The following is a 15,017-nucleotide window of genomic DNA, read 5'->3' as shown; positions in this document are numbered from 1 at the left end:
GTAAAGGGCATTACAAAGCTGCTTTTTATTTTTTGATATTTGAGAGTGATATTTTTAACACTCTAAGCAGCTTGTCACCACGTTTCCATTTGGCCTCTATGATGATGAATTTCTTTAGACTACCCTTTGAGAGACCATTTTACATTTTTGTGTTCTCTAAACTGCCTAGCGCATTTCCTAGAACTGAAAATGTCTGCCTCCCACACAAATCCCTCCCTCTGGTCTGTCTTCCTAGAGGTAACCACTGTTCTGTTTCTTGTACATTTTAATTGAAATTTTCATATGTGTGTCTATATCCTTTCCATCTTTTCAGAAATAAGATTATATTATGTGTAGTTAGCTATGGTTTTTAAAACCCTGTGATCCATATTTAAGCATATAGTATCTGGTTACAAAATAACGTATTTTTAAAATTAACACATGAACCAGAATTTAGGTATCCCAGTTGAATCCTGTTCTCTTTTTAAAGTTAGTTTAGGGTCTTCTCCACTTCACCAGCACAGCTGCTGTGGATACAGCTGTTTTTGTTTTTCTTTTTTTTTAGGAGACAGAGTCTTACTCTGTCACCCAAGGCTGGAGTGCAGTTACTGCAGCCTCAAACTCTTGGGCTCAAGTGATCCTCCCACCTCAGCCTCCTGAGTAGCTGGGACTACAGGCGTATGCCACCTTGCCAGGCTGGATGTAGCATTTTAGGACACTCCTTGGAATTATTTTCTGAGCCTGAGCCATAGTGCTTTGAGACCCAAAACTTGGATTTTCTGGCTTTTCACTTCCGCCTGAGAAAGGTGCATAGTTGCCTGTGGGGCCGACCTCTGTGATATCCTCTCTTTTGTTTTGATGATTTTGTTTTTGTGAATTGTGCCTTAAGTTTTTGAGCTGCTATTTGCCAAAAGAAGGAAATCTGTCATCATGTATCATACTTTAAAAAATTTAATGGCAGAACATTTATTCAGATTTTCCAGTTGGAGAATATTTGGATAGCTGTAGAACTTTGTCTTTGATTTTAATTCTCTAAGTGACTACACATTTTATCCCTATTTTTGCTTTTTTATCAGCTTTGATAAAATTGTTGGCTTTTGGCTGGGTGCAATAGCTCACACCTGTAATCCTAACATTTTGGGAAGCCGAGGCAGGAAGATCGCTTGAGCCTAGGAGTTCGAGACCAGCCTGGACAACACAGTGAGACCTTGACTCAACTTTAAAAAACAAAATGTTGGCTTTGTTATCAGTACATTAGTTATATTTACTGTGCTACAAGTAGAGTGAAACTTTTAATTTGCTGCCAAACAAGCCAAGCAGGCATCTGCCTCAGGCCTTTAGCACTAGCTATTTCTTCAGCCTGGGAAGTTCCCCACTCCACCTGTTAGATATCCCCAGGGCTCACTCCCTTGCCTCCTTCAGGTCTGAGTCCAGATGTCACATTGTAAGAGTGGCCTTGACTGGCCATCTTATGTAAAGCAGCAGTCTTTCTTCCCTGCTGCCATCACCCCATCATTCCCTATTCCCCTTACCCTGCTTAATTTTACCCCATAGCACTGTCACCAACTAATATGTCAAATTTAAATTTATTATTATGTGTCCCCTCTAGCTAGATTATCAACTCTGAGGTCAGGGAATTTGCCTGATTTGTTCACTCTTTATTTCCAGTGCCTAGAGAAGAGCCTGGCACTGTAGTAAGCATATAATACATATTTGTTGAATGAGTGAGACCTTTACTTTCTTCTGATAAAAGGTAAGCAAGGTTGTATAGTCAAAGGAGCAGGTCATTTAACTTGCATTTGAATCCCAGCTCTGCTGCCACGAACTCAGGGGATCTGAAGAAAATTATGTTTCTTATCTGGGAAATGAAGTTTAGTTGATCACTGTGGTGGTTTAGTTCTTGTACTCTATAATTCTTTCTTCTTTGTTCTTTCTCATTAAAATTTTTCTATTTTATTTTTCCCTAGTTTTGGCTGCTGTTATATGATAGAAATTATCAATTATTTTACTGACAGTTCTCTAGCTTTAACTGTTTTGGGGAAAACTCAGGGATAAGCTAACATTTTCACAGGTCTCAATTTTTCTAAGTTCATGTAATTACCACAGACACATTTCCCAGTCCTTTATTCCTGTCCACCAAGGATGTGACTTTATTGGAGAGAGAGGGAAGACATGCAAATGCTGTATCTGTTCTGTCGGCCGTGCAGTCCTCCTGTTAGCCTAAGCACAGCCATGCATTTTGGCCCGTTCCCACTGCTCACATACCCTGCATTTCTAACTTGTCAGTTCTGCCACACCATCTGGGGTAGGCAGTTCCTTCTCCTTCTTCACTACTACCAGTGCGCACGCACGCACGCATGCACGCACACACACACACACACACTCACACACACTTCAGGCTTCTTTTTCAGACATCTTCTTTTTTTCCTCATAAGAAATAGCCTCAAGAATTCAACCATATCCTCAGGAAATCATATTAACCGGTGTTCAATATCTTGATCCATCTCAAAAGGCCATATCACATTGAGAAGTAATAAAATCAGCTATTTTACTGTCAACATTTTCTTCCAGCCCATTTGCTTATGTGGACCCCTTGCACTGTAACATGGCCTATTTGTACCTTGAGCTCCTCAAAGACTCACTCAACGAGTATGCATATGCAGCAGAGCTAGCAGGCTTGAGCTATGATCTCCAAAATACCATCTATGGGATGTATGTAAGTACCCACGCCTTAGAGCCTTCCACTCATCAACATTTTTTATATTGATTTGATGGAAGCATTTTTTGATTGAGGGTATGAGTTTAATTTCTTTTTTTTTAATCTTTATGGCTAATCATATTTTCTCATTTAATTTTTAAGTTAGCTTTTATTCTAAGTGTTCAACTACATACCATTCATATTATGCAAATTTTCCTTGATTTCTTTTTTTTTAAACGTCTTTCATCAGAATGTCATATTTTTCTACTCAAACAAAATTGGACCCCGATTTAGGTTTAGCTCTTACCCATTCTGTATTTGAAATCTTGGTCTTTGGCAAAGGAAAATGAAGTCTTCCTTCTTTTGTAAAACCTAAGGTTGGCATATACTATTTCCCTAGAAATCCAGATCATGAGGCTGCATATCCATACTCTTCGGTCATGTTTCTTCATTACCATGCCACTGCTTGAGGTATCAAAGCATTTCTTTTGTTTTTCTTTTTGTTAGTCGCTACATTTATGCTGATCCTCTCCATTGCAACATGACATACCTGTTTATCAGGTTATTGAAGGATGATTTAAAAGAGTATACATATGCAGCACGCCTCTCAGGTTTGAGCTATGGCATTGCATCAGGAATGAATGCAATACTTGTAAGTAAAATGAAAACCAAAGAAAAGGCACCACCCCGTTTAAGCATTATGTTGAGCTTGGGAAAACTATTAACTTCGCATTTTTAAACAAGAAAGTTGATGGTTTTTTTCCTTGCATCTTTTTGATGATCAAAGAACTCAAATTAGTGTTAGTTCCACTAATGAATGATTTAATAAAGTTTAGTGCATCTTGTGAACATGTATGTGTGCTACGTTTATTTGCATGTTCTTCTGCCTGAGATGTTTAACATATTAATCCTGAAAGCATGTTGTTCTTTCTATATAATTGAGTATATTAACATCTGTAAGTAGAAGATATCCATAGTTGTTGTGGTGATTGAATTTTACTTATAAATAGGCACCCTTTATTTCTGCAGACAGTAGTATAAAGTTTCTATGTTCAGATACACCTGACATTTTAATTTAAAACTTATTTTGTAGCATGCACCATTACCTACTTTATGTGTGTTTTAAAATAAGCATTTATTAAATCCATCTAAGAAATAACTAGATCCTTTCTTTGGAATGTGTTTCCAAGCCTGCTTATATCTCAATTCCAAGTTAACATCCCTTTTATGGCACACATTCATCTTCACTTTTCTTGAAAATACATTGCATATTTTAGTAGAAATGAAAACGAGAGCATTTTGGGGTACTCGTTGTTTAAATTCTTACACAAAAGATTGTAGGAATTTTAAATTTTATTTATTTTCCAGTGACTTTTTTTTCTTCACATAAATAAATTCTCTGGTAGCTTTTGTTTAATGTATAAGAATGTATATTAATCTAACCATTCCCAGAGTCCACAGAAGTTTGAAGCTCAGAGATCAAAATTAGCTCCAAATAGACAAGTAATCATCTGTTTTCTCTTTTTTCTGTTGATTTTTAGTAGCGTATTACCATCAAAACACATAATTTTTATTTATGACAAAATGGGTTTTCTGCTAATTGTCAGTCTAGTTCCTACAGTAGGAAACATGATGTGCTTGCCATGGCCAGTGGCCTTCCCTCCTGCTGAGGTTCTTGCCTATCATCCTGTACAGCGTAGAGACTTTCATGATATTCTAGCTGCAGTGTATCCCCTACTGCTTTGCGTGCCACCATGTGGAAATATCATGATAGAAATTCTCCATTCCCCACTTTTCAAAATGTTAGGCATTTAGAGACAAAGTAAATTTTGCTAAGTTGGCTGGGCACGGTGGCTCACGCCTGTAATCCCAGCACTTTGGGAGGCCAAGGCAGGCAGATTGCTTTGAGCTCAGGAGTTCGAGACCAGCCTCCTGGGCAACATGGCAAGACCCCGTCTCTACAAAAAATACAAAAAATTATCCAGACATGGTGGTGTGTACCTGTAGTCCAGCTACTCCGGAGGCTGAGGTGGGAGGATCGCTTGAGCCTGCGGAGCAGAAGTTGCAGTCAGCCGAGATTGTACCACTGCACTCCAGCCTGGGTGGCAGAGCCAGACCCTGTCTCAGAAAAAAAAAAAAAAAAAAAATGTGCTAAGCCAAGGTCCTGATGATACATACAGTGTATCCTTTTTATACATTTGTTTTGCCATTAGCTTTTGGAACACCAACAGAACTTAACAAATAAGCAAGTGGTTAGAATTGTGGATCCTGCCTGGCACGGTGGCTCATGCCTGTAATCCCAGCACTTTGGGAGGCCGAGGCAGGTGGATCACCTGAGGTCAGGAGTCTAACTATGTTGCCCAGGTTGGTCTTAAACTCTTGGGCTAAAGCAAGCCTTCCATCTCAGCTTTCCAAGTAGCTGGGATGACTTGTACGTGCCACAATGGCCTGTGATTTTTATCTTCTTACCTCACCTGTAGAAACCTTAAGTCTGCCTTTCATTAGATATTCTTTTTGAAGAAAAAACTTAGCCACATTCTACAATTAATTTTATAAAAAGAACTTGAGTTTTGATGATATAGTATATGCCACCATAGTTCGGTGTCAGGTGAGTTTACTTACTGTTGGTTTTGTTTCAGAAAAGTAAAATTATGCTTTTGGGTATAGAGATTGTTGATGGCCAGGCACTGTGGCTCACACATATAGTTCCAGCTACTTGGGAGACTGAGGCAGGAGGACCACTTGAGCTCAGGAGTTTGAGTCTAGCCTGGGTACCCTAGCAAGACCCTGTCTCGAATAAATAAATATATTTTTTTAAAAAGATGGTTAAGGCTGGGCATGGTGGCTCACACATGTAATCCCAGCATTTTGGAAGGCCGAGGCGGATGGATCACGTGAGGTCAGGAGTTCAAGACCAGCCTGACTAACATGGTGAAACGCCATCTCTACTAAAAATACAAAATATTAGCCAGGCGTAGTGGGGCACGTCTGTAATCCCAGCTACTCTGGAGGCTGAGACAGGAGAATTGCCGGAACCTGGGAGGCTGAGCTTGCAGTGAACTGAAATCGTGCCGTTGCACTCCAGCCTGGGCAACAAGAGTGAAACTCTGTCTCAAAAAAAAAAAAAAGATGGTTAATGTTATCTTCCTAAGTGTTACACTATATTTATATATTTATGACACATTAAATTGAATTTGTTTCATTTTTTATATGTCTGTTTTGGGATTTTCTACATGTTTAAAAATCAAGTCGTTTATTTGGAAGTTGTTTTGTGATATTTTTAGACTTTTAATACCTTGAATTCTTTCTGTAGCTTTCAGTGAAAGGTTACAATGACAAGCAGCCAATTTTACTAAAGAAGATTATTGAGAAAATGGCTACCTTTGAGATTGATGAAAAAAGATTTGAAATTATCAAAGAAGCAGTAAGTTTTCTGAACCCTGCTTTTTTATTCATAAGATAATATTGCTATATTATAAAAAGTTTTCATAATAGTTTTTGTAATATAAAAGAAGCAAGGAGGAAAAGAAGAATTCATAACCCTGTGGCATTCATCTCACCTTGTCATTGCAAAATCCTATACTCCATCCAGAAAGAAATCCTAGTAGACTCTGGTGGACACCTGGCCTCTTCTCTGTGGGTGCCAGGAGCTCACTGCAATTCAGAGTTGCAGCTCTGAATTTCAAAGAGAAGCACTTAGTGGCTGTCAGGGCCTCCTTGAATGTTCCATCCCAACCTCTAGTTCAGAAGAACACGCAATTCAGCAGACTGAGGTCTGCTTTACCACAAGACCTTGTCACATTAGAGCACACTATTTGGGTTTGACATATCTTCCACTTAAATTCAATTCATGTTTGGCCCAGTAATGGAAGTATGGGATGAACAGCTGCTTCTGAAGGTAAACTATGACCTTTCCTTGTATACTAGAAGAAACTACCATCAGTTTTCAAATAAAGATCCCATATTTTATATGGCTACCTATTTATGTTGCTTGCTTATGGAGACTTTGGGGATGGCTTTATAGCGTAGAACCTAAAGATTCCAAAAGACTTCCCTGAAAACTAGGGATAACTTTCTGAGGGACTAAAGATATCCCATAGTGAAGGCACTTATAGTCCATGTCAGATGCTGAACAAATGTAGCTTGGACAAAGAAAAAGCATGCACTTTTATGTAAAGATCGGAGAGGAATAAACCCCATTCTTAATTATATAACTTCAGAAAGGGGAAAGAAGTGAATATCCTAGTAATACAGTTTATAGAGAATTGAAATTTGATTATAACTGGACTTTTGAAATGATTTTTAAAAGATTTATAAAATTAATGAACGCATGTCTCTTTCACTAGTATATGCGATCTCTTAACAATTTCCGGGCTGAACAGCCTCACCAGCATGCCATGTACTACCTCCGCTTGCTGATGACTGAAGTGGCCTGGACTAAAGATGAGTTAAAAGAAGCTCTGGATGGTGAGACTTTCTACTTAAAGCTTAATGCTTTCTTCATTTTTTTCCTAAATTCATTTTGGTTTATTCTGATATTGACTGTTTATACTTTTAAATAACTTGTAGTTCTATTAAAGCTGGCTGTGTATATGTTTCATAAAAACAGTGGTGGGCAGGATGGCTATAGTTAACAGTAACATATACTTTTAAATAGGTAGAAGGAGGATATTGGACATTCCCAACCCAAACAAATGATAAATAAACTTGAGATGATGGATATGCTTAGTACCCTGATGTGATCACTATACATTATATATATATAATAACATTATATACTCTATGAATATCTACAATAATTATTTGTCAATTAAAAATAAAATGTAAAAAAACAGTGGTGGCTTTGAAGTGGTTTTTGCATTCAGGCAGGTTAGCCACATTTACTGTTTTCAATCTGGACCTACACCAGTTAATTATTACTACTTTTAGATTTCTGCAGAAGGTCTGGGTGCGGTTGCACATACCTGTAATCCTAGTACTTTTGGGAGGCAGAGAAAGGAGGATCGCTTGATCCCAGGAGTTTGAGACCACCCTGGGCAATATAGTGAGACTCTGTCTCTACAAAAAATAATAAAAATATTAGCTGGATATGGTGGCTTACACCTGTGGTCCCACTTACTCAAGAGGCTGTGGTTGAGAGGATTGCTTGAGCCTGGGAAGTTGAGGCTGCAGTGAGCCATGATTACGCCACTGTGCTCCAGCTTGGATGACAGAGCAAGACTCTGTCTCTGCCTCCAAAAAAAAATTTTTTTTTCTGCAGACTAAATGCTCTGACCCAAGTACTAACCTTGTTAATATTGAAGGATTTTTGTTTGTTTGTTTGTTTTTAAAGACGGAGTCTGCTCTGTTGCCCAGGCTGGAGTGCAGTGGTGCAATCTCAGCTTATTGCAACCTCCACCTCCTAGGTTCAAGCAGTTTTCCTGCCTCAGCCTCCCGAGTAGCTGGGATTACAGGTGTATACCACCACGCCCGGCAAACTTTTTGTATTTTTAGTAGGGACAGGGTTTCACCACGTTGGCCAGGCTGGTCTTGAACTCCTGACCTCTGGTGATCCGCCTGCCTTGGCCTCCCAGCATGCTGGGATTACAGGCATGAGCCACCGCGACCGGCCAATATTGAAGTTTTAAGAAAAAGTTAGCTGAACTTCAAAGTCTTAACACACAATGTTCAGGTTTTTTTTTTTTTTTTCCTGCTTTAGCATCCTTAGATCAGTTCAGTTAAAAATTGGAAAATGTGAAAGCCTAGAGAGTCATCTTTTGTTGTTTTTTTTTCCTAGAATCTTAAGTCTAATTTTCAGGAGTTTGGCGTGAAAATCCAAAATTCCTTGAGAGCAGTGATTATACCTGCCTTCCATACCCCTTTACTTAGTATCTAGTATAATATTATGCCCTCAGTGTGTGTCTAATGAATGCCTATTGAATGCAAAGAAATTACTTTCAGGATTTCTTTATTGGAAAAAAATGTAGATTGGTATCACCCTTTATTATTGTTTTAGATTTTTTACTTCTCAACATTACCTCGCCAATTAATCTTTCTTCCTACGTGCTCAGCCATAAGCATTAAAATGCAATAAAAAGAATTTTGGGCTGGGCGCCGTGGCTCACACCTGTAATCCCAGCACTTTGGGAGGCCGAGGCAGGCGGATCACGAGGTCAGGAGATGGAGACCACGGTGAAACCCTGTCTGTACTAAAAATACAAAAAATTAGCGGGGCGTGGTGGCAGGTGCCTGTAGTCCCAGCTACTCGGGAGGCTGAGGCAGGAGAATGTCGTGAACCTGGGAGGCGGAGCTTACAGTGAGCCGAGATAACGCCACTGCACTCCAGCCTGGGCGACAGAGTGAGACTCTGTCTAAAAAAAAAAAAAAAAAATTCTGGGCCGGGCATGGTGGCTCACGCCTGTAATCTCAGCAACTTTGGGAGGCCGAGGCAGGCGGATCACAAGGTCGAGAGATCGAGACCATTCTGGCCAACATGGTGAAACCCATCTCTACTAAAAATACAAAAATTATCTGGGCATGGTGGCACTCACCTGTAGTCCCAGCTACTTGGTAGGCTGAGGCAGGAGAATCGCTTGAACCCAGGAGGCAGAGGTTGCAGTGAGCCGAGATCGTGCCACTGCACTCCAGCCTGGCAACAGAGAGAGATTCCATCTCAAAAAAAAAAAAAAAAAAAGAATTCTGTTGAATGTTTTAATAACCTTTTGTGACAAGTTCTTATACTTATGTAACACTATGCTTTTGATGTCTTCAGTGACACAAATCGAGCAAAGTACTGAAAGTCATTATTTTGTTGATTGCCTCAGGCATTGGATAGGAGACTAGATTATAAAAATCACTTACTAGAACAGGTACATTTTTTTATCAGGACAGTTAATATGCTTTTCTTTGCAAAATGATTATGGTCATATGCAATTAATAGCAAGAATTATACCTTTTAAAAATACCACACAATTAATTTTAAATGTTTTCCAAAACGAAGCCTACTTTTATAATGATCAAAAAGCAAAGGTTTGAGGGTTTTATTCACCCTTTGTTAGAATCTAGGTCAGATGGCATGTTAATTTTAAGCAGAATAAGCTCTGTAGTATCTCAGAGGGATATGAAGGCTTCCTAAAATGGATTTTGTAAAGAGAATAGTCAGTTCTTTTTTGATTTAAATTTTCTGCTCAAGTAAATAATTATTCCATTTTGATATATATACTCTTACAATAATCCAAAATGCCAGAATGGCTTAATTTGGAAACAACTCAGTGTGAGAGGCTGCCTCTTCAGTGACTCTAAATCATTCAGCTATCCAGGTGCCAGGGTAGCAAGAACTTCAGGGTTCAGTGTGGTCCAGCAGCATTTACTGACTGCCTGCCATGCACCCAGCCCAAGACTGCAGGTGCTTGAGATTAAAAAATGATCAATTAAACATGGCAAAACCCCATCTCTACAAAAAATACAAAAATTAGCCAGGCGTGGTGGTGCATGCCTGTATTCCTAGCTACTCAAGAGGCGAAGGCAGGAGAATCGCTTGAACCCAGGAGGCGGAGGTTGCACCACTGCACTTCAGCCTGGGTGACAGAGCAAGACTCTGTCTCAAAAATAAATAAATAAAAATTTAAAATGATCAATTAGATGGGGTTTCTTTGATCAAGGAGCTCCAGTCTGGTGGTGAAGCATAAATGTAAGTAGATCATTTTAATAGAGAGAGACAAGGGGGTAAGTATTGTGGTGGAAAGCTGCAGAGAGTGCCGAGGGAGCCTAGTGAAGAGGACCCCTAAGGCAGTACAGTGGAATAGAATGAACATCCACTTTGGAATTGACCAAGGATCAAATCCCAGCTCTGCAATTTACTAGCTTAATGACTTTGAACAACAAACTTAAATTTTCTTAACTTCATTTTCCTATCTTTAAAGTGGGGATAATAGTACCTACTTTATAGTGTGAAAGATAACATCTGTAAAATTCCTAATCTGTGGTAAGCACTTGTTATTTGCATTCCCATGTTTCTCCTTAAATGTCTATCACTGATTTTAGCATCCATTGGTAGATCTTGCATGTAGCAATTATTACTATGGTGTCCTAATGGAGAAGGGACAGCTCTTCCTTACAGAAGGATTAAATTAATATATGTAAAAAGAAAGAGGGAAATAGAAAAATTGCCATTAGAACTCCATAGTAATAATTGCTACAGGCAATAACTACCAATGGATGCTAAAATTAGTGGGTCAAATTTAAAGAAAAAGAAAATATTTGTATAATCTCATTTACTTTTCCCAAAATAAATATTTAGTGATTACAAAGGGAAAAATAGGTGTAGATGGGCAAGTGGGCTTTTCCAAATTGCATATAGAGCACATATGAGTTATTAAATTATAAACAAAAGAATAAAATAATACATTTACAGTGAGGACATCTGGCAGACACCACCTTAACCAAGTGATCAGTGTTAACATCACTAGTACTACAACATATCAACTTCATGAGTCCCCTGATAGGATGCAGTGAGAAAGGTGCATTACCTTTGTGGTATTCTTTGTGGTAATACAGACATGAAATCTAATTGTGAGAAAACACCAGACAAACCCAAATGTGGGACTTCTGTAAAATAACTGAACAGTACTCTTCAAAAGTCTTAAGGTCATGAAATATATGGAAAGACTGAGAAACTGTCAGAGATTAGAGGGAACTAAAGACATATGACAGCTAAATGTAATGGAGGGTTGTGGATCAAATCCTGGAATAAAAAAAAAGATAAAAATGGGAAAAATCAAAATAAAGTCTGTACTTTAGTTAATAGTATTATATCAATGTTAATTTCTTAGTTTTGATGGTTATGAAAGATGTTAACATTAGGGAAAACTAGGTGAAGTGTTTACAGGAACTCTGTGTACTATTTTTGCAAGTCTTCTGTAAGTCTCAGATTATCTCAAATTAAACAAAAAATCCCTCATAGGTAGCGCTCACTATGTCTTCTTACACCTTTGCAGATGTAACCCTTCCTCGCCTTAAGGCCTTCATACCTCAGCTCCTGTCACGGCTGCACATTGAAGCCCTTCTCCATGGAAACATAACAAAGCAGGTGGGTGGTTGAGGTTTTAGCAATCTTTTGTGGATCATTGCAAGATATTTTTTCCCTCTAGTCTTTCTCAAGATTGTTAACCAGCATGGTGTGATAAGAAACACATTAGAGTTTACTCAACCCTCTTGCTCTGTGGAGGAAGGTAGAGGGCACAGGGAAAGTAGAATGATGGTGATTAACTGAGGACCTACTTTCATGGCTGCCTCCTCTGCTGTTTTCTACCTTGTGCAATCATAGGAGGAAATGGGAGTAATTATCCCTACTCTGTATAGGGTGGCATAATTGTATAGTAGATAAGAGCAGGTGCTGTAGAATTAGACAGCCTCGATTCAAATCCTGGCTCTGCTATATACTAGATCTGTAATCTTTTGAAAATGTCTTAACTCTGCGCTTATCTGTTTTCTTTTCTGTAAAATTAGAGTTATAGTGGCACCTGTGTCATGTGTGATAAGGATTAAATAGTACATGCTAAGTACTTAGCACATGGAGAGCACTACAAAATTTCCGTGGCAGTCTGTCTCAAGATCCCTCAGTCTCGGCCGGGTGCAGTGGCTCACGCCTGTCATCTCAGTACTTTGGAGGCTGAGGCAGGAGGGTTGCTTGAACCCAAGAGTTCGAGAGCAGCCTGGGCAACATAACTCTACAAAAAATTGAAAAACAGCCAGGTGTGGTAATGCATGCCTGTAGTCCTAGCTACTCAGGAGGCTGAGGCAAGAGGATCTCTTGAGCCTAGGAAGTTGAGGCTGCAGTGAGTTATGATTGTGCCACTGCACTCCAGCCTGGGTAACAGAATGAAACCCTGTCTCAAAAAAAAAAAAAAAAGAAAAGATCCCTTGGTCTCTACCACTCTGCTATACCCCCTCCAGAACAATATGCCCAAGGTCAGATGCTAATAAGTGGCAGAAGCAAGATTCTTACCAAGGTCATTTTACCTACAATAAAGCCTATGTTTGCCTCCCTTGCTTTTCTGTGACCCCAGGTGTCTGTAGTCAGGATCATTTCACTTGAGACCATCTTTAGCAGTGCCTTTTTTCCAGCATCAGCATCAGTGTTGATGATTGTTTGGGTGTCTGTTTCTTTCACCACTACCATATTGACTCTATTGCAAAATGACCATACTGACAAATTCAATTTTTATCCATTTGAATAGGATCAAATGTATTTAAGGTTTTAGAATCCACTTTTATGATAAACAAAGCCAGTTTATTTCACAAACAAGATATGTTTATGTTTTTGTAATATGCTGGGACATATCTTTTTCCATAGGCTGCATTAGGAATTATGCAGATGGTTGAAGACACCCTCATTGAACATGCTCATACCAAACCTCTCCTTCCAAGTCAGCTGGTTCGGTATAGAGAAGTTCAGCTTCCTGACAGTAAGTAGAGATGTTGTAACTTTGGGAATGGACTATTTTGACATAACAGTGTGGGTGATTACAGGTGGGCTGAATTAGGTATAGTTTTACGCCAAAGATTTACTTGGGAACCTCTACTATTTACAGAAGTATGATTAGAGATAGGTAATTCTGCCAAAAAAATTTTTGGTAGGAGGGCCAAATTAGTAAAATTGGAGATAGGCAATAATTTTGAAGAGAATGATACTGGAATTGACGGGTACTTGAATGAAGGGGAATTAGGAGGTAAAAATATCACAAAGCTATGGACTATGAGTCATGAAATAAAATACATTTATAAAAATGGAAACTGGAATTATAATATTTAATTGGAAACCCATAGGATTCTTTGGCAGAAATAGTTTTAGGAAACCCACAGGTGCAGATAACATGTAATCATTACAAGTATATTTTTATAAGGGATTAACAAAGACTTTTATTGAATTTATATATTGGGGTTTACAATGTTGGGTTACTTTTACATTAACAGTGGCTTCTTCTGATAAAAACTCATTAAGCATTATTGTCAATATTGCTCAAAACTGTGTAATAGAAGGTATATTAAATGAAGGAAGAGAAGCTTTTTTTGGCCAAGCTTGATTGTTTGGCTGTTCCCTATGCATGAACCATCTGTGCTGCCTTTTCCCCCCAGCTATTTTATCCTCCCAAAATGGTGTTCTCCTTTCCCCCTTCTTCTTCATGGGCCAGTGCCTACATCCTACTTCTCCTTCCAGGCCTATTTTATAAGCTACTTATTCCACTAAACTTTTTCTAAAACTCCCAGCTAGAAATAATCACATCTACCTCTGGACTTGCAGCACAATTTTTCTGAACCTCCCTATTCAAGCTACTTAGCACTTCTCTTGTGTTGGGATTGAAGTGCATCTCCATCTTCTTGTTAGACTGTACATTCCTTAAAGCCAAAGTCTGTGTCTAGTTCATTTGAGTAGCTTCTAAAGCAACTGGAACATATTATTACTTCAGGATACCTTTGTTGAATGCTTAGAGATACGTTGAGCCCAGCTCTGCTGTTGTGCATGACCAGTCATCACAAATCTGGTAGTGGTTTATTTCCAACTTTTGCCAGTTTATTCCTCAGTCACTACAACCAGGACAAGAGTCAGGATGTGCTGATCCCACTACAATTAGAGAAAGACTCAGGATATTCTATGCAAGAGCCATAGCAGTTGACTTCAAAGTGAGGCCAGTGTAGAAACAATATTTCAAAGTGCAGTTCATCCTTCTTACTTCTTTTGACTCTACTTCCCTCTTTCTGTCTCCTTTCCTAGGATCTTAATCTCTTTTGCCTCCTAAGTACCCTCCCAAATTTCTCCATGTTCAAAAATAGCCCAGTTCACATCTCATTCTCAAAATGCTAGGTGGTAGGAAATCATGCTGAATTAGCCAACTGATCAGATGTGAATCTTTAAATAGTTCTTCACTTAACTCTCCATGGAAAGGCACTTAGTATTTAAAAATAAAATATTCAGGCCTGGGTGGTGGCTCATTCCTATAATCCCAGCACTTTGGGAGGCCAAGGTAAAAAGATTGCTTGAAGCCAGGAATTTGAGATTAGGCTGGGTAAAATAGAACTTGTTTCTACAAAAAATTTAAAATAAAAAAAATTAGCTGGGCATAGTGGCGCACACCTGTAGCTACTTAGGAGGCTGAGGTGGGATGATCGCTTGAGCCCAGGAGGTTGAGGCTGCAATGAGCCATGATTGTGCCACTGCACTCCAATCTGGGTGCCAGAGTGACAGACTGTCTCAAGTGAAAAGGAAAATTTTCAAGCATTATAAAGGAGATGTTTTATTTATCTTTATTTTTATTATTATTTTTTGAGACGGAGTCTTACTCTGTCACCCAGGCTGGAGTAT

The 15,017-nt window shown here is 38.9% G+C and overlaps 1 protein-coding gene across 9 annotated transcripts in view; it reads left to right on the top strand.

Annotated features, from left to right (window-relative positions):
- IDE (insulin degrading enzyme) overlaps nt 1–15,017 on the top strand; it is a 128,460-nt gene that overhangs the window by 98,782 nt on the left and 14,661 nt on the right. For 7 of the 9 annotated variants that reach the window (XM_019035087.4, XM_055352492.2, XM_063710318.1 and 4 more), the window contains 5 exons: nt 2,551–2,695; nt 5,991–6,101; nt 7,024–7,144; nt 11,653–11,744; nt 13,011–13,122. In XM_019035087.4, coding sequence (XP_018890632.3) covers nt 2,551–2,695; nt 5,991–6,101; nt 7,024–7,144; nt 11,653–11,744; nt 13,011–13,122 — 581 coding nt within the window. Of the gene's footprint in view, nt 1–2,550; nt 2,696–3,184; nt 3,330–5,990; nt 6,102–7,023; nt 7,145–11,652; nt 11,745–13,010; nt 13,123–15,017 lie in introns of all 9 variants that reach the window. The other 2 variants (XM_019035088.4, XM_055352489.2) reach the window with 1 other exon arrangement.

Source organism: Gorilla gorilla, chromosome 8, assembly GCF_029281585.2.
Source record: "Gorilla gorilla gorilla isolate KB3781 chromosome 8, NHGRI_mGorGor1-v2.1_pri, whole genome shotgun sequence".
NCBI lineage: Eukaryota > Metazoa > Chordata > Mammalia > Primates > Hominidae > Gorilla > Gorilla gorilla.
This window is presented reverse-complemented; position numbering and strand designations above follow the sequence as displayed.